This window comes from Daldinia vernicosa (assembly GCF_022497035.1).
Source record: "Daldinia vernicosa strain CBS 139.73 unplaced genomic scaffold F5Y00scaffold_40, whole genome shotgun sequence".
NCBI classification, from domain to species: Eukaryota; Fungi; Ascomycota; class Sordariomycetes; order Xylariales; family Hypoxylaceae; genus Daldinia; species Daldinia vernicosa.
This window is the reverse complement of record NW_025953956.1, coordinates 180,816-198,198: the sequence shown is the minus strand read 5'-3', so window position 1 is coordinate 198,198 and position 17,383 is coordinate 180,816. Positions and strand designations below refer to the sequence as shown.

Here is a 17,383-nt window from a genome sequence, read left to right as displayed (position 1 = left end):
TCATGACATATCTTGTAATCAGACTAGGTTATAGGTAAATAGTAAGAATGGGCATTCACTTTTAGGGGTATAAAGTAATGTATTCATGAGTTTGTCAAAATATACTAGAAATGCACACATATTTAGCTATCGTGAAGTTACTGCCAGATTTGAATAGCGATTTCCCTCCTTAGTATCTACAAAATTTAAGATACCTAGGAAAAATACTCCTACAAGGGAAGATGATACAAATTTGATACTCCTCAATAACACCTACGAGACTTCCTCGAGATCAAGCTTTTCTAGTCCTAGACAATTTAGTAGTGTCTTCCCTCCGGGGCTCGTCTGGTTGAAGCTGCCTCTTGGCCGGTTGTCAAGACTCCACAAATTTACTCGTAAGCGAGTAATCGTCCTGGGGAAAAGCCCATGATATTCTGTAGAAGATCCGATTATTAAATCTCACTTAGAAACAGGCTTCAGGTGAATATTCAACGCCGGCTTATCCCATAAGGTGTAAACACGCTGATTTATCCAATTCCGGCTGTCGTCAGCAATGGTCATATCGAAGTTGTAGATTATCCTAGCCAGGATGAGGCGCATTTCGGCGTAAGCCAAACTTTTTCGAGTGTTAGAACATATTTCTAAAAGTGAACGACAAGGGAGTAGGGAACTTACTTGCGACCAATGCAGTTACGCGGGCCTACGCTGAATGGTTGCATCGCATCAAGCTTGTCATCCTTGTACTTCGGGTCACCCATAAACCGCTCTGGAGCAAAGGTATAGGGGTCAGTCCAATGGTTTGGATCATGGTTAACAGCATATTGCCAGACGGCCACAACGGTCTACAAACTGTTAGTCTCACATCACAAGAACAACCAGCAGAGGAATACTCACGCCCTCTGGAACATGTTTCCCCATGATAGTAGCACCACCCTTAGGCGACTGACGCGGCATTCCAGTTGGCACAGGGGGGTACCGTCGGAGGGACTCGTTAAGACAGGCCAGCATATACGACAGTTTTCCGACAGAAGTTAAAGTGATTTCGTCGTCATTATTGAACGAAGAACGCACTTCCTGAGTGAGCCTTTCGAGCTTATCCGGGTTAGTCGTAAGTAGGTAGACGGCACCACTCAAAAGAGTCGCTGTTGTTTCACTCCCAGCTATGATGAGAGTAGTTGCGTTGGTAGCTATTTGCATAAATTCGAGTTTTCCCTCGTCCTTTTGCTTTATGAGACCCTCGATGAAATCCGGCCTCTCGACACCAGACTCTATCCTCTGCCTCAGCTTAGCCCGAACTAATGCCTGGTTATCTGTAATCGCGAGCTTCTTGAGTCGCAGGAGCATCCGTACTGCAGGCTTGAATCCCATATCAGACAGAGCGGACATAAAAGCAGCCTGCATCACTGAGTTGGCGACGAGTTTAACCCATGGATGGTAATCACTCTTGTCAAGGCAACCAAATGAAGAACCAAAACCAAGGTCTCCAATAACGTCGAAGGTGGTCCAATTTAGCCACTCACGCATATTCAAGGAGGTCGAGCCATCGCCACATTGCTCTTGCAGTCGGTGAATCAACAGATCAACGTATGATCCGATAATGGGTTCTTGAAGCTGCATTGACCGCTCCGAGAATCCATGCGACATTTGGCGTCGCAAGAAGCCATGTTCGTCTCGGAAAGCATTGATGATACCTCGAGGAATGTTGTCGACAGCGCGGTAAAAGCCATCGTACTTAGGTAACTCCGGCGCACCGTTGTGACGATGACCGTAGATATCTTTCCAAGCTTGGGGGTCGCTGAATGCTAGTTCGTACGGAGATACTCGCACAATCGGACCATATTTAGCGTGTAATTCTTTCATATACTTGGGCAAGTCACCCCGGTACAAGCGTAGATATTTGAAGAGAGGTGTGAGTTTCCATAAGAACGGGCCGGGAAAAGATCGTAGTGGGTGTAGAAAGACATTGTAAAACAAGTTACCCACAACACCGGCGATCACCTTGAGTCCAGTTAGTTATACTATTCTTATTTCTATACTTCTATATTATCATACCCCTGAAGTGAGGAGGAAAGTGGACTTACCAGTGCGCAGCCTATAAAAACAAGGTTGAGCGAACTCTCGTGACCTAGAGGCGCCATGTTGCTAGGAATGTCGTAGACGCGGTAAGGAGCTTCAGAGTTTTAACGAACTGTCTCTATCCCAAATGATAGGAACATATTCTAACTTATATGAGTTCAGAATCCCATGTCGGAGCTCGCGTCGGCCTCTCGTGGCTATGATTTGGGGCGCATTGACGACGAAGACTCAACTACCCACTTCCTCGACCATAGTGAGTTCGGCGGGTAGACGGATGGTCGGATTTCCACGGTAGCTTGGGACGCATTGGACGGATGTCTCTTAAGCCCACTCGGTCAATGTCCCCCCTCATGCATATAACCCTTCCATCTCCACGATCGTGAGGTCATGTCCAGGGATCAAACGGATGAATTACAATATTTTATGTCTCCGACCGTCCGAATTCGATGTAACCTCAATAACTTGAAGTATAAACCCGGAACCATTCCGTGCACAGTTTTATTCTTATTCACACCGGAGATTGAAATCGCCATGCACAAGCCACAGAACCCTTACGTGTAAACGGAATTGAGGGTTTCGACGATGCCGAAATAGAAATCCTCTAATCACTCTCGGGCACTTTTCCGGGCTGACGCATACAATTATGCTTATTTTAACGATCCACTGGTGACATGACTTTCACTAGGATTATTAGGGTTATTTATCTGGATTATGATTGGATCTGCCGATACAGCTATGCCAAGTCTATATTATCGGATTAGTAATAACTATCATAAAAACTTTCATCCCCTGGTGTAGCGTTTTATATGTCCCGAATCCCGATGCTAAGCCTCGGAGACGATCTGCATATCTAGTCCTATGCATGTACACAAATATAATTCCCAGGGTATTCATTCTCTGGCTATGGTTGGTCATTAATCTAATAATATTTCAAGAGTACATGATAAAATCGGCAACAAAGCCGATCAAATAGGTACATACGACTAAGTACACTTTAATCCCTATAAAATAAAAATGTACGAAGGTTGGGGCCAAAAGTCTTGCAAATCTGAGCTTGGCAAAGCCACGTGCGAGTAAAAAGAGACTGCACGGTTTTATTTGAGTTATGGTGGCTGAAGTTGCTATAAATATAGCGGTAAACCACCTGAATTCAGCGGACAAGCCACTATCCGACCCTCAGCTTACCTAGCATGTGGCTGATACAGTATTAATAAGTTAAAAGACGTACGAAAATCGATGCCAAGATTTGGACATGTGCAAGACTTTTAGCCCCAACCTTCGTAGGTTTTCTATATTGCTTAATCAGCCGAGCGTCTATATGATAGCTCTAACTTACAACCTTTAAGTAATCAGTATACTGTTACACAAACTTAAACATTTGGTAGCTGTCGAACCTAATGGATGACTGATTTTACCTTGTAGCCACATAGTAAAAAATCGAAGCCACGATGATAATATAGCTGAAGATAGGTAACCGTAGGCCACTAAACGCACCCCCAGGCCTATAACTTGGCGATGATGCAGGCATTGCCAGCCGAAATCTATCATCTCTTGCTCCCTCATAACTCGATTTATCTTCATTCTGGCAAAGACCTCGATCGAACTTTGCCATCCAACGTCATTTCGGCGTTACGTTACCTAACCTAGATCACTGCCTCCTAGGCTTATGTGTCTATTGGGAAAGTATCTTGTCTAATAGAAGTTTAAACCTCTAGAATACCTGTACTTACCTGTTCACGACTTACAATAACAAGAGGCATTGGGAAGGTAGAGATTAAGTTAGAATGGGGCTGTTACCTACCGCAAGGACAGGAATCCCTAGGTGGTGGTTTCCGTCTCAATTATAGTTAAAAGGAGATACATGCGCACGTAAAGAGCGTTGCTTTAGCCTAGCCAATTAAGCTCAATTATTCCGCCTTACATAGGTAGGTACCTCTTTCCCCAAATCCGTTAATGCCAAAATTTCCCATTCTTAAACGTTCACATGTAATGAAAGGAGATTATAATAAAGCACGAGTTGGAAAGCTCGTGCTTGGATCCCTTACATAATGGGCACGTTGTTTAACACTTTGTTTAACATGTGTTGCTCGCCTCGTTTCTTGCATGCGCACTGCTTTGTTCTAGGAGCCTCCTTTTATATTTCCGTGGAATTTTATTGGTAAGGTTCCAGTCTTTATGAATGTTCTTTCTATAACTTTAATTACCTTGCGGATATTCCGTCCGTGTTCTCAAAGTAATAGTAAAGTCGTACGAGTAGTATCTTTCAAGATATGTAGTTCTCTTGAGAGAAAGAGCCGCTTCGAACTTAGGACCCTGATTATCGGGATTCCCCACTTGAAGTCGCGCTTATGGGCTTGTTCGAGGTCGTTAGTTATCCCGCTAAGGTCCGCTGGCAAAGACTACATACCTACAGACGCCACTTAGCCTGAAAGCGCCAGCTTTTTAGTTGGACATAATGGCTCCCTTCGGTGATAGCACTGCTGTACTCCACATTTCTATATTGATTATTGTATGCAGCTGCTTTTTACTGCAGGACTATAATATCATGAGGCAGGCATATAGTATAAAGTAAGGTAGCTAATGTACCCTGTTAGTAAGCAACACGTTGTGCCACGTTGTGCAACGGCATAATTATGAACGCCACATGGTATTCGCAAAGAAACCTTAAAGGGTCCAATATGAAACTTAAATCTCAAAGAAGTAACCACCGAAGACGCAGGGGGCGTTGTGCTACTGTACTTCATTCTTTCTCGAGGCGGCTCCTTACTAGTTAAACCGAGGCGGATTAACGCCCTCAAAGAGCACATATTGAGAAAAACCTAATTAGATAGGTAAGTACAGTGAAGAAAGCTACTACCTCAAAGAGTACATTCTAAACAGATATTAACTTGCTCCTACCTTTGTGAATATCTATCTATATATACTTCTCCTGGATTCCTCTAAGTTCTGCTCTCTAGCCAGACATCTTCAAGTTGACAGCCCAGACATCTCCAAGTTGACAGCCCAGACATCTCCAAGTTGACAACCTAGACATCTCTTCAGCACCGCTCGTCATATTCGCAATGGGGAACCAAAGTATTCATCTCGCCAAGGTCTGCGAGGCATGGGACCACCTCCAAAAGCGCATCGAAGCCGGCAGTTATGTCCTAGATGGCCAAAACCTCCACATCTCGGATGTTGTCGCTACGGCCCTGTATGTTTTAGGACTATGGTATAATGTATCATTTTACTAACGAGATGTTAGACACGGGTGTATACCCGAGATCACTGAAGACCCGGATGTCATCAAGAGCATCCAAGAAAGTGTGGATGTCTTATACCACTACCTTTCAAAAGGGTGGCATGTTTACGGTATGTAAATCCGGGTTATTTTGTTGATATCAACCACTAACTAGATAATAGGCGTCAATACGGGATTCGGAGGTAGCGCGGATAGCCGTACTGACAAAGTCGTAGCATTGCAATCATCTCTGATGCAGCTTACCCAGTCTGGTATTATGTCAAGATCTACAGATGGCTCTGTCCCAGGCCACTCCATGCCCTCGTCATGGGTCCGCGGTGCCATCGCTGTCAGATGCAACAGTAACCTCAGGGGTCACTCTGCGGTCACGCTCCCAGTCCTCAAGTCCATAGTAGCCTTGGTCAAGCACAATTTGAACCCTATGATACCGTTACGCGGTTCTGTTTCAAGCTCTGGAGACCTAATGCCCCTATCCTATATCGCCGGCACTATAGAGGGGAACCCAGACATCCTTATTGAGAAGAACGGCAAAGTTATTCCCGCACCGCAAGCATTGAAGGAGGCTGGATTGCAGCCAATAAAGCTTGGCCCGAAAGAGGGTCTTGGTTTGGTCAACGGAACATCGTCATCAGCAGCGCTTGCCGCTATGGTTATTACAGACGCCCATCGTCTGGCATTGCTTACACAGGCGCTTACCGGCATGGCGGTAGAGGTAAGTTGGATTCGTAAGCATATTGCGATGACACCGGTAGCTAATCAGTAGAAAATATAGGCACTGAATGGTCACAGAGAGAGCTTCAACCCATTTATTGCTCAGACGCGACCGCATCCGGGCCAAATCGAGGTTGCGCGCAACATTTACTACTTCATGAGCGGTTCGGCCCTTGCGCGAGATGTTCTTCAACAGAAGAACCGGGGTTCCGAGGACATGGCACAGGATCGTTATTCCGTACGAAGTGCCCCGCAATGGATCGGTCCACAGGTAGAAGACTTGCTTCTTGCGGATCGGCAGATCAGCATTGAGCTCAACTCTACTTGTGACAACCCACTGGTTGACGTGCCGAATGGCGATGTCCATTATGGCGCCAACTTCCAGGCGGCGTCCGTGACGTCGGCTATGGAGAAAGTGCGGCTATCACTGCAAATGTTTGGCAGGATGCTCTTCTCGCAATTGACCGAGCTGGTAGATCCGGCGCTTAGTGGAGGTCTCCCAGCTAACCTCGCCTCGGATGACCCTAGCTTGTCATTTACTATGAAGGGGGTTGAGATTAATATGGCGTCCTACATGGCTGAGCTGTCTTACTTCGCTAGCCCAATGAGCCCTTTCGTCCAGGCGGCCGAGATGCATAATCAGTCTGTCAACTCGATGGCGCTGGCGTCGGCACGCATGAGCGCACAGGCGACGGAAATCTTAACATTGATGTCCGCGGCTCATTTGTATGCTACCTGCCAGGCCGTAGACCTCAGAGCGCTACACAACCTCTTTGTGCAGAAGGCTACCGAGACACTTGCGTCCGTCACTACTCAATCCTTTTCTGGTAGCCTGTCGGCCGATGAGCTGGAAGTTCTCCAGAAAGCACTGGCAGCTCATGTATTCCCTTCCTGGTCGTCTTCGGGCAAAAAAGATCTCCCCGATCGTTGCAAATCTCTTGTGAGCACAGCCGTGCCCATCGTTGTCCAACACATTAAGGGGTCCGTTACAGACGTAGCTCAATGGAAAGAGCAGGCTACTAAGGCCATCTATGCCGTATGGGAAAAGACCTCTGAAGCCTTCCGCGCGGAACCGCACACTCCTGAGGTCCTCGGGAAGGGTGCAAAGGTTTTATACCAATACGTCCGTCAGAAGCTCGGCGTGCCGTTCCACCAGGGCTTTGTTGAACACCCCACTATTCATGCCGACGAGCTAGACGGACGGCCTAAAAAGACCATTGGGGGATGGATCTCTATTGTCCATGATGCTATCAAGGACGGCTCTCTGTACGGACCTCTGATAGAACTCGCTGCGGAAGGCCTAGTGAACCAGACTAATGGTCACGAGACCAATGGTCACGAGTATACTAACGGCACCAACGGGAAGATCTGAAGCAAAACTTGAGCAAATATCCGTCATGTCTCGCACGATTTCATTCGCTCGAGGAGCTGGTAATCACATCGCTATAGTAACTTTTGGTAGAAAGAGAAGCGACGGGACGCGATGGCTTAGCGCGAGCGAGAATTGTGTTCTTTTCGATGTATCATGTCTAGATAGCTTCTTTCCTTGATAGGTATCTCGCCAAGTCTATTGATACCGCCGTAACATATAGTTTATAGAGTCGTTATATTATCCAACCGCATTGATCATCACTTTTTGGTTCCTCTTCCCTTCGTGTCTTTTCGTGCGTATGTAGTATTATGATACATGTCTTAGGTAGACTACCTAAGTGTGGCTAGCCCTGGGAAATAACGGAGACGGAGTAGTTGATTCGAAGCTCGTGTCTTTCTACCATGTACCGGATTGAATGAGGACAAGTGTGGGGTAGTGTATAATGTGTTAAGTAATTACCTAATCCTCATCCTAATGTTTATCAGGGACTGCGGCTAAGCGAGGAACCGAATGTTCCTGGCCCTGGTCCTGGTCCCTGTACTGTGTAGTACAATCGTACTATTAGGTACCTACTGTACGTACGGATCCATACCCATACGGTATACGGAATACGCTACTGCCATATCAAGCCAAGACAGGGGATCGCTAACCCTAGTAGCCCCAGATAAAGCACGAGCCAAGGCAACGGTCCTAACTTGTTAACTCCATCTTCAATCGGTCGACCCTTTGGATGAAACTGATACGAAACTACGGGAATACTGCTAGAAAAGACTCTGAACGCCTAATGCATATCTTACACCAATTCCTAATTATGGATAATGGGGATGTTTCCAAGAGAATATTCCGCAGAGAGACTGGCGTCATAGTCGAACGATTCGGTTTACGAAATAGTCTTCTCTTACCTAGTGTATCTACCTATGATGCGTTCCAGGGATTTCGGTGCCCCCACGTCCCGTGCTCCCCTTTTTACATGATTTCCTTCGGTTAGCATTGAGAGGCTACATAGTATCGGTGAGAGATCTTAAATCCTGGAGAGGCACTTCCTGTACCATACCGTTGTGCATACGGATTACCGTACATACAGTCATTCCCAATCTGGCGGGGGATCTGCTTTGCCGAACCTTGGCACTTACTTAGCCGGTAGTACAGGTCGACGGGGCATGAAGCAAACGGGACTGTGGACGATGGATACAGATGTTTCCGTTCGCACGCAACGTCCGGACGAGCTGCCGATGGATGGGGGCATGACATGTCTCAGCATAGACCAATCGTATCTTTTAAACGCTTACGTGTGTTCTGCTTCTGTATACATGGCTTATCTTAGTTCAGATGTCTGGATCTGTATCACCAACGCCTCTTTGCGAAAGGATGAAAATCTCCCGAGTACGGCACTCATGATTGGTAAGGCTGTGCATTTTTAGAGCCATGCAACAGACTCTTCGCTGTACCACGCCGGGGAAGAAGAATGCCGAACGAACGTCATGTTGACGTGGCATCGGCGGCATGGCTTTGGGGTCTAATCATGGTATAGAGAGGTAGGACATTCCAGGCCGTGGCATCGATGAGGCTTGCAGATTGCAGCTTTTAAAGAAGAAAAAGAAAAGAAGAAAAAACTGTCAAACAAAGCAACCAGGTCCGGGAGTTTTGAGAGGATGCTGCCAGAAGCCGAAAGTGGTAAATGTGGCTGCTGACATGTTGGGCCGATAGGCTACCAAACTTGGTTCTCTCTGCGAGATTTCGATTTCGATTTCGCGGATGGGGATAATGGGTCATGGACTTGTTACGTACGTCAGACTCTAGTTCATAAAGATCCCATTCTAGATCGCCACATCACGCTATATATACATGATGGAATACATATGTATATGCACGCATGTGTATATACCAAGATATATTATGACGATATTGGATGCTTCGATGCTTGTCCCATCACACCGCCAACTCACGCTCGAGAAACATTCTAGCAATTCCTTAGCGTGATTGGTCTGCCTGCGGCCGAGATGGTGTCGAGGCAAACCACCAACGAATAGGCTAGAGTATGTAAGTGATATTAGTTTCCTCTTATCGCCCTGATCAGACTCGTTCCCATAAGCGCGGGTGGTGAAATTTCCCAGCTGCTGCCGGTGGGGCTTCAATAAGGGGCACTCAGCGATACCGATGCTGTTCCTGCAGAAATCTTCCGTCTTTTTCCCACCTCCTGCATGATACATTATCAACATCCACATCAGGTGTTACGGTACAATGCAGGTATGTATACGGCCTCAAGTGCAAAAGCTTCCTGTTTGGCTGTAAATCTCCTTCGTTCGAGGATACATAAGATTGAGATGAATAATAGCTACACTATTGTTCATTACCTAAAGCATCAAAGCTTACCTAATTCAGCTTTGTTCTAGGTACGTCTTTGCTTTAGGTAAATATTGAATCTCACTGGCTTAATCCCTGGTCGGCATTACTATGTGACCTTTGAGAAGCCTTCAAGAAACAGATACCCGATTTGGCATCTGCAATCACCCTCGAAAACCTGGGGTAGCGAAAACAGGACCGAGAAAAATAAATTGGAAGCTTTCATTCTCAAGCGTCCTGAGAGTTTTTTTCTTTTTTGGCGAAACGGGCGGCTGGACGGTTCTGATTGGAAATGCGACCTGCGTACCTACATAGTGTAGTGTATTTCCCAGGGTTCGAAGCAGGGGTCTCGTCGTGAGAGTTTAATTAAATCTAATCCGGGGTCGTCAACAAAATGGATCTCTCTTCCTTGCCTAAACGCCACACGTGCATAACAACCTCACTTGAGAAAGATGGAAGACTGTGTTGAAGTATTTGGAGCGGTTGTTTGTCTAGCAATGTTAAATAATAGGTAATACATATTAAAAGCTGTTTCTCGTATTTTAGGTGGATTAGGTTGAATCTCTTGTATTAGATGTGACTAGGATCGCTTATGTGAGATAGGGGTACCTATCTATTTTAATTTCGATCGAACGATGCCTCATTAAGACTTAAGTACCTACTTACGTTCTACCGTTAGTTAGCCTCGCCGAATCCACGTGCGCGGAATCGTTTTCTTCAACTGAGGTAGGTAGGTGCTGTCGCTTTCCTTTGAGCGCATGTATCAATCCGTTTTGGGTTTGTGGGGGCATATCTTAACTCAAGGTTTCACCCGTTGTCATTGGACGTTGGAAACATCCTAGAATCAATCAAAGTAGCACTGCTAAATTCAGAGTATGGGCAGCTTGGCAAGCCTGGCAAAGTTGGTGGTACTTACCGTTGACTAGAGTTTATCATCAGAAGGCAGGTACTACTAGTAGCATACTGTCGACATCCTAGACATAGGTATTACACTACTTTGTTGCGAACAAGGCTCTTTCTAAACAATGTAACCATTTTTTCTTAACTGCACTTTGGGCTAGCCCCTTATTGAATCTTGTATTCTCTCGCCTTGCAATTCAGGATTTTTATTTTTATTTATGGGGGAGGTTTTTTTTTTCCCTTCTTCGTCATCGATCTGGGTTCATTAATCATTTGTCATTCGTGCAGGCTGGACTGCAGATACAATCTATTTCTCACACGAGACACTGCGTTTTTCAAAGAACCGATAAAACCCTTGCAACAGCCAACAGCTTACAGGTTATCTGCACGCGCTTAGCTGTCTCAATCTCTTCCCCCCCTCAACCCTGTCATATTATATGCGGCGTCAATCAGGGTCGTCCAGGCGTCTCGAACAAGAAGGTCCGACCTCGACAGGAGTTCGTGACGCCGATTGGCTTTCGGCAGCCCCTTGAACAACGACATACAGCTGGGTCCCTCTTTGCTCTCTTTTGCATTGTGGTCTGTGGACTGTGGATTGTAGACTATGTCGCATCTATCGCTTCAGTGTAGCGAAAGCCCACCAGATTCAGATTCTCATTTTTTGGAGGACAGTCCAACAATTGGTAGGGCCATTGTGAATTATCCCTCGGTTGACGCCAATCCGCCGCCGCCGCCGTCACTGTCTAAGGTACCGCTTCCCAGTGCAAAGTTAGTGAGATTGTAATTTTTCTTTTACCCTTTCATTTCTTTACCCACTGACCACCACTGTCCATCTTTACTTGTGGCTAGCTGTTGCGTGGAGATGTATGGTATGGAATGCTAGGTGGAGAGCAGCCTCTTTTTTTTTTCTCTTGTTCATTATTTTTCTGTTCATCTCTCAAAGAGATTCTCTCTTACCGGTTTTTTATTGTACACTTCCCAACCTAGACCCCAACTTTGAATGATTGCCCTATGATCTGTCGTGCATGACACCGGTGCTGATTTGAATCCCCACTTGTTACCAGACAGCGGAAAACTCCAGCTCCTAGCCCTCTGCAAACAAGTTCGGCAGTGTCTCCGCCTTCAAGCGCAAGCCCATCTCGATCAAAATTTCCCGAACCTATCCACGAGTTGTTCCCAGGTGTTTCTGTTGCCCAGGTCCTGTCGCGAGAACCACCACAATATCCTCTTCCAACACGTATCGAACGTTTAGGTGATAATTCTCCAGTCTCACCATCTTCTCCCAACTACGGGTTCGTATAGATCTTCCTTCGTTCACCATCACTTCGATACCATTCTTCGCCTTGTTGGCGACTAGGATTTTAAATAAATCTAACACAACCTACGTGTGCTTTAGGGCGATACCTTCTTCCTATCCTTCGAATGATATTCCAAGTGTTTCCGACGCAGCCGCATCCACAAAGCCGTCCGTAGGCTCTGCTAATACGAGTCTGCCCAACATGGCTGGCGGTTCCTCATCCACACCTGATGCATCAGGTGCTCCTAGGACGTCGTCTATAGATTCTGCTATATCCGCAATTTCCTCGAAACCCCACTCCCATCAGGGTTCTCAGGATGCTCAGTCTGGAAATGCAGATATATCAAATTTGGTTCGGGCGGCAGGCAGTCCCGAGGCCGTCATACAGTATTTGTTGAAGGAGAAGCAGTCACAATCGCAACAGAACGCACAGTTGTGGAGGCTCGTGGATAAACAGAGAGCTATGATATTGGGCCTTAACAAAGATCTCGAGCGTGCCTTGAAAGATAAAGAGAAATATAGGAAGAAGCTAAAGGATGTAATGGCTGTCCATGATGAGCGTTTGAAGCCTGATCTTGCGCAGTCAAGAGTACCTAACATTCCTCAGCTTAACGTTAATGTGCCCAGGGAACAGGAAGCTGACACACCAGGGTCCCCGTCAAACGTCGATTCCGATAGCGTTAAACATTCACCTATTGACGTGTCTCTCGCACCATATCCGATTACGCCTCCAGCCGACCAAATTTCCAATGGGCTGCCATCAGCAGTTGGGGAACTCTTAGACCCGTCGCATGCGATGCCAAAAGCCTCTGAGCATGCGCTAGACCATTTCGACCTTGAAGAGGAAGATCGCGCTGCCGAAGAAGCTAAGAAATCGTCACATGCAATTAAAGAAATCCCGATTAATCTCTCAATCCCCCCATCCCGAAGCTATCCAAGCGATCCGCCTCGAGTACCGCCTCCCAAACGTCCAGCAGCAGACACTCCTGCAGTTTCGGTCATTGAGGCGACGCCGCTCGTTGACCAGGGCATTTCTCAATTTCCGCCTCCATCTGCCCCCCCGCCACGGAAACCTCCGCCTGCTCCATTGCAGCTAAAGAAAGAGTCAAAAGTACCTACTTCGATCTCTCCAGAGGACAATTTTGATTCTGATTCCGATTACGATTCGTTGTTGGAAGTAGATGAGCTCCCGATTATCGAGAAACGTGGCCGGCGAAAGACTAGAGAGGAAGATGATAGAGAAAGAGAAGTCCTCGCACAGAAAGAGGCTGAAGCTCGGAGTCTGTCTAAGAAGAGTAAGAGCGGTAGTCAGAAAGGCATGCCTCTTGCTAAGGATACGGAGTCTTCTCAATATAACGTCCCCACAAACCCCCGGGCAGTTAACCCTCAAGACTCGCTATCGCCCGATAATGGTCCTGCATCACTCGCTGGTCTCCTAAACGATACCGATATCCGAGAGACCATAGTTCCTGCTTTCTTGAAAAGCCCTGGGCTTCCTGCAAGTCCAAGACCAATGATGCACTCAACTCCATCATCTCCCCGCGGCATAGGAATAGCAATGGCAATACCCCTTTCACCACGAGCTCCTAGACAACCGATTCCGCTCCCCTCTAACGCGCAGCAGATATCCAGTCCTTTGAGCCAGGGCTCTTTGAAACAACCTGGCAGCACTAAACAGATAACCGAGGGATCACAGCCAAGCCCCCTTACAAATCGTGACAGCCCCGTCGAAAGAACCAAGATCTATAGAGGATTCGCCACGGAAGAATATCCCGACTTGTTGCTGCCGCCAAATGCTCTCCCGTCTATCGACGTCAGGGTTGCGTCTTCTCGCATGAAGCCATCTAGGGCTAGCCTCATGTCGCTGACACAATTGGAGGAGGACCCCGTTTTCACATTAGCTATTCGTTTGCGGTCCGAGGGAACCGAATTATGGAGGGTAGAAAAGGATACCGCATCTCTTGTCAAGCTTGACCAAAAGATGAAGCAATGCACATCTTTTACGGCCAAGACGCCGGATAGGTCTTTGTTTAGTGGACACTCACCCGCCAAGCTCGATGCTCGCCGTACCGTTCTAGATCATTATCTGGACGAGCTGCTGAACACTCCCCTCGATACACCGACTGCCCTGGAACTCTGTAAATACTTGTCAACCAACACTCTTCGGCCTAATGCAGACGAACCTTCCCCCTCTAATGAACCTAGTAGTGAAGGAATTCCCCAGAAGACGGGCCCTGGTGGTAGGCCATTTAAGAATGGCTATTTAACAAAGAGAGGCAAGAACTTTGGTGGATGGAAAGCACGATTCTTCGTCCTAGATGGGCCTCACCTAAGATACTACGAAACACCCGGCGGTGCGCATTTGGGGACTATCAAGCTTCAGAACGCGCAAATCGGGAAGCAATCTCAGAATACTAATGACGGGTCTCCAGCAAGTGGCCCGAACGGCGAAGAGTTGGATAACCAATACCGCCATGCATTCTTAGTTCTCGAACCGAAAAAGAAGGATTCTAGCAGTCATGTGAAGCACGTTTTATGTGCTGAAAGTGATATCGAGCGTGATCAGTGGGTAGAAGCCCTGCTCCGCTGGATCGACTATCGGGATGACAACGATGAAGAGGCACCTTCAGCTGCGAACCATGGCCGGAATCAACCTATGAGCAATAATTCTCACTCTGGCAATGCGAATGCCAATGCGAAGAAAAAGGGACATGCGAAACATCAAGGGCAGCATAGTGGTAACCAAGAAGGACTGATCGGGATGAGCTACGACTCAGCTAGGCAAGGTAATATTCCGGATGGTGCTCCCTCTAGAAATCAAAAAACTGGCACACCAGAATCACAAGATAGAGTAAACGGTTCAGCTTACACCATTTCAGCCCCGAAAGATCCACAACTAATCCCGGATGGAGCCTCATGGGGCGGCAGGACGGGTTTGGCCCCGCCCGGTCCTACGATCGAGGAAAAGAAGCAGAGAAAGCGTAGCTTCTTCGGATTTGGCCCTAAAACTCGTTCATCGGTGGATGACCAGGACCCGTCTTATGGTCCCAATGCCGGTAATGCTCCTCAAAATCAAGTCGAGCAACGAGGGCCGATACGACAAGCCTTTGGTGCGCCTCTCGCTGAAGCGGTGCGGTTTAGTGGCCCCTTTGATGCCAACGTCCCTCTTCCAGCAGTAGTATACCGGTGCATCCAGTATCTCGATGCGAAGAGCGCGATTCGAGAAGAGGGTATTTTCCGACTAAGTGGTTCTAACGTAGTGATCAAGCAGCTACGCGAGCGTTTCAATACTGAAGGCGACGTTAACCTTCTCACTGACGAAACATATTACGACATTCATGCTGTAGCTTCCCTGCTGAAGCTTTACCTTCGTGAACTACCCACGACCATTCTCACCAGGGATCTCCATATGAAATTTGTCGAGGTAACCGAGATGTCGAATCAGCGAGAAAAGATTGCGTCATTGGCAGAGCTCGTACAGCGACTTCCATTGGCGAACGAGACATTATTGAAATACCTCATTGCTTTCCTGATTAAAATCATTAATCATTCGGATACGAACAAGATGACCGTACGTAACGTTGGCATTGTTTTCTCTCCGACATTGAATATCCCAGCTCCGGTATTTGCGCTGCTCCTACAGAACTACGAGGGTATTTTTGGTATAGATCCAGAGGAGTACGAACTTCCGTCTCCGGTTGATACGGACTCGGGCACGATAGAGGCACAGCCACCTCGACCGCCCACGGCGACGGATTCGCCTCAAAGGCGGCTAGTCGAACAGACACAGCAGCGATTAACACCTACTCCGCCGCCCGGTGTATTCGGCGGAGGGCTTCGTCCGACCGCGACACCTCCACCTCGCCAGACGTCCTCATATGAGCCGCATTACTTAGCTCAACCGGGATCACAATCCTCGCTTCGCCCAGCTTACGAAAACAGCTTTGTTGTACCGCCAGGTTATGATCCAAACTCGAGGCAGCCCAGTTATGACCGTCCACATTATGCATCATCTTACGAACAGAACCACAGCGACAATTCGTTATCGGCATATGACCCATCTTACAATAAGAACAAAAGGAGAGAAAGCTCAATGTTTATGGGGAACATGATGCTTAATCAGCAAAGCCTTAATCAACAAGGTTCCAAGAGCCATCTGAGGGAAGAAACCAGGATGTAATCACATCTAGCGTCGGAACCCGCGGCCGTCTTTATGGCATAATAACATTTGATGATTCCACATATATAAGTCACGATTTATTACTGTTTTACATGGCTAGCGCCGATACCAGCGTCTCGTTGAGAATTCATGTTCTATTGCTTCGATTTTGTTTTTTTGCTTTTCCCGCGTGCTCCAGCAAGCAGCAGAGCGCCATAATCTACTCTGCAACTTCATCGCACTTCAATGTCTTAAGCCAAGCATTGTTCCATTGGTACAATAGCTACGGACTGGAGCCCTAGCAAACATAATACTCTAATGATACTATTTCAGATAGTCTCAAGATGGGAGGCTAGAGCAGAAGAGAGGTTTAAAATGCGAAGGGGCTTGCGATTTGGTTGCCCCAAATCTTAGAGCCGGTTGTAGCAAAATCATACATTCAGGCTGCAGCTGCGGGAGGCTGTTTGTCTTATTGGCTTCTACAGGTGGAATATCTTGGATGACGGAATGGGGAAGAGATATGGCGGCGTTGGTGGCTCTCGTAAAGATATGATTCCCAAATTTAGCATATAGCGAATGAAGAAGGAAAATCCGATTTTGTTAGAAGCTGTCAGCTGTCTTTAACACTTTGGAGTCAAGGCTCTGCGGTTATAAATTTCTAACCAACCATAAACAACAAATGATACGAGTCTTGCATAAAACAGGTCAGTCATGTGAATCAACTCTGCAGCTACCCAGTGCGGCAAAAATCTTGCATGCGTACACGGGTACCTAACTTATCCATTGGCTCGGGGCGTTTTCTTGTGTTCCATCTATGTACATTTGTGAGATGGTGATACTAAATTGTGGCACGGTTAAACCTACCATTAAAACATTAGCTTACTTAGAGCCTCATCTCACGGCTCGGTAGGATTGTGTAGAAAAGCACATCCAGATAGATGCTTTTAGCTCTTTAACAAGTAGAATTCGAGCAGCAAATATTTCGATTGCCTAGGTGGTCTTCATTCCGGTACGTTCCGTTGCTTTATATGCCTAGGTATGAAAGAGCCATTTATCATCACGATCCTTTTTTTTTTTTTGGTAACGCGTCGACGAAATTGTAACTTTCTCTCCACCATTGACCTAACAACCCATAGGCCCCCATAGGATACCCATCCGCGTTTATGTAGACCCTTGGAAGTGGCTTGAGATCCGAATGGAGTACCGAGGTTAGGAATGAAATATTCCTCGTATTATCTGCTGCCCCTTTTATTTAATCATGTTGTTGTAGGATGGTAACTCACCAACAAGCACTTTATATTAATA

At 46.8% G+C, this 17,383-nt stretch overlaps 3 protein-coding genes across 3 annotated transcripts; 2 read left to right on the top strand and 1 right to left on the bottom strand.

Annotated features, from left to right (window-relative positions):
• Positions 1-59: 59 nt before the first annotated feature.
• On the bottom strand, positions 60-2,842 carry F5Y00DRAFT_243117 (putative cytochrome P450). Its single transcript, XM_048008619.1, has 5 exons — positions 2,204-2,842; positions 2,061-2,149; positions 874-1,977; positions 655-821; positions 60-595 (listed from the first exon to the last, which is right to left on the bottom strand). The coding sequence occupies exons 2-5, from the start codon at positions 2,115-2,117 to the stop codon at positions 439-441; spliced, it is 1,485 nt and encodes a 494-aa protein (XP_047862736.1). The 5' UTR covers positions 2,118-2,149; positions 2,204-2,842; the 3' UTR covers positions 60-438.
• A 2,213-nt stretch (positions 2,843-5,055) lies between these two features.
• F5Y00DRAFT_243111 (phenylalanine ammonia-lyase) lies at positions 5,056-7,691 on the top strand. The gene is made up of 4 exons (XM_048008618.1): positions 5,056-5,248; positions 5,300-5,406; positions 5,458-6,008; positions 6,069-7,691. Exons 1-4 carry the CDS (start codon positions 5,118-5,120, stop codon positions 7,377-7,379), a joined length of 2,100 nt encoding a protein of 699 aa, XP_047862735.1. The 5' UTR covers positions 5,056-5,117; the 3' UTR covers positions 7,380-7,691.
• A 3,535-nt stretch (positions 7,692-11,226) lies between these two features.
• Positions 11,227-16,099, top strand: F5Y00DRAFT_271734 (RhoGAP-domain-containing protein; the record flags this gene model as incomplete). Its single annotated transcript, XM_048012854.1, has 3 exons — positions 11,227-11,390; positions 11,687-11,914; positions 12,019-16,099. 3 exons carry the CDS (start codon positions 11,227-11,229, stop codon positions 16,097-16,099), a joined length of 4,473 nt encoding a protein of 1,490 aa, XP_047862734.1.
• Positions 16,100-17,383: the final 1,284 nt, after the last annotated feature.

What these genes read in the sequence shown, in the direction of transcription:
- F5Y00DRAFT_243117 (XM_048008619.1), bottom strand. Translation starts at nt 2,117, where the DNA reads ATGGCGCCTCTAGGTCACGAGAGTTCGCTCAACCTTGTTTTTATAGGC. An exon ending in GGAAACATGTTCCAGAGGGC is followed by an intron (nt 822 to 873) that starts GTGAGTATTCCT and finishes AACAGTTTGTAG; the next exon opens with ACCGTTGTGGCCGTCTGGCA. An exon ending in CGTAACTGCATTGGTCGCAA is followed by an intron (nt 596 to 654) that starts GTAAGTTCCCTA and finishes CACTCGAAAAAG; the next exon opens with TTTGGCTTACGCCGAAATGC.
- F5Y00DRAFT_243111 (XM_048008618.1), top strand. Translation starts at nt 5,118, where the DNA reads ATGGGGAACCAAAGTATTCATCTCGCCAAGGTCTGCGAGGCATGGGAC. An exon ending in GATGTTGTCGCTACGGCCCT is followed by an intron (nt 5,249 to 5,299) that starts GTATGTTTTAGG and finishes ACGAGATGTTAG; the next exon opens with ACACGGGTGTATACCCGAGA. An exon ending in AAAAGGGTGGCATGTTTACG is followed by an intron (nt 5,407 to 5,457) that starts GTATGTAAATCC and finishes ACTAGATAATAG; the next exon opens with GCGTCAATACGGGATTCGGA.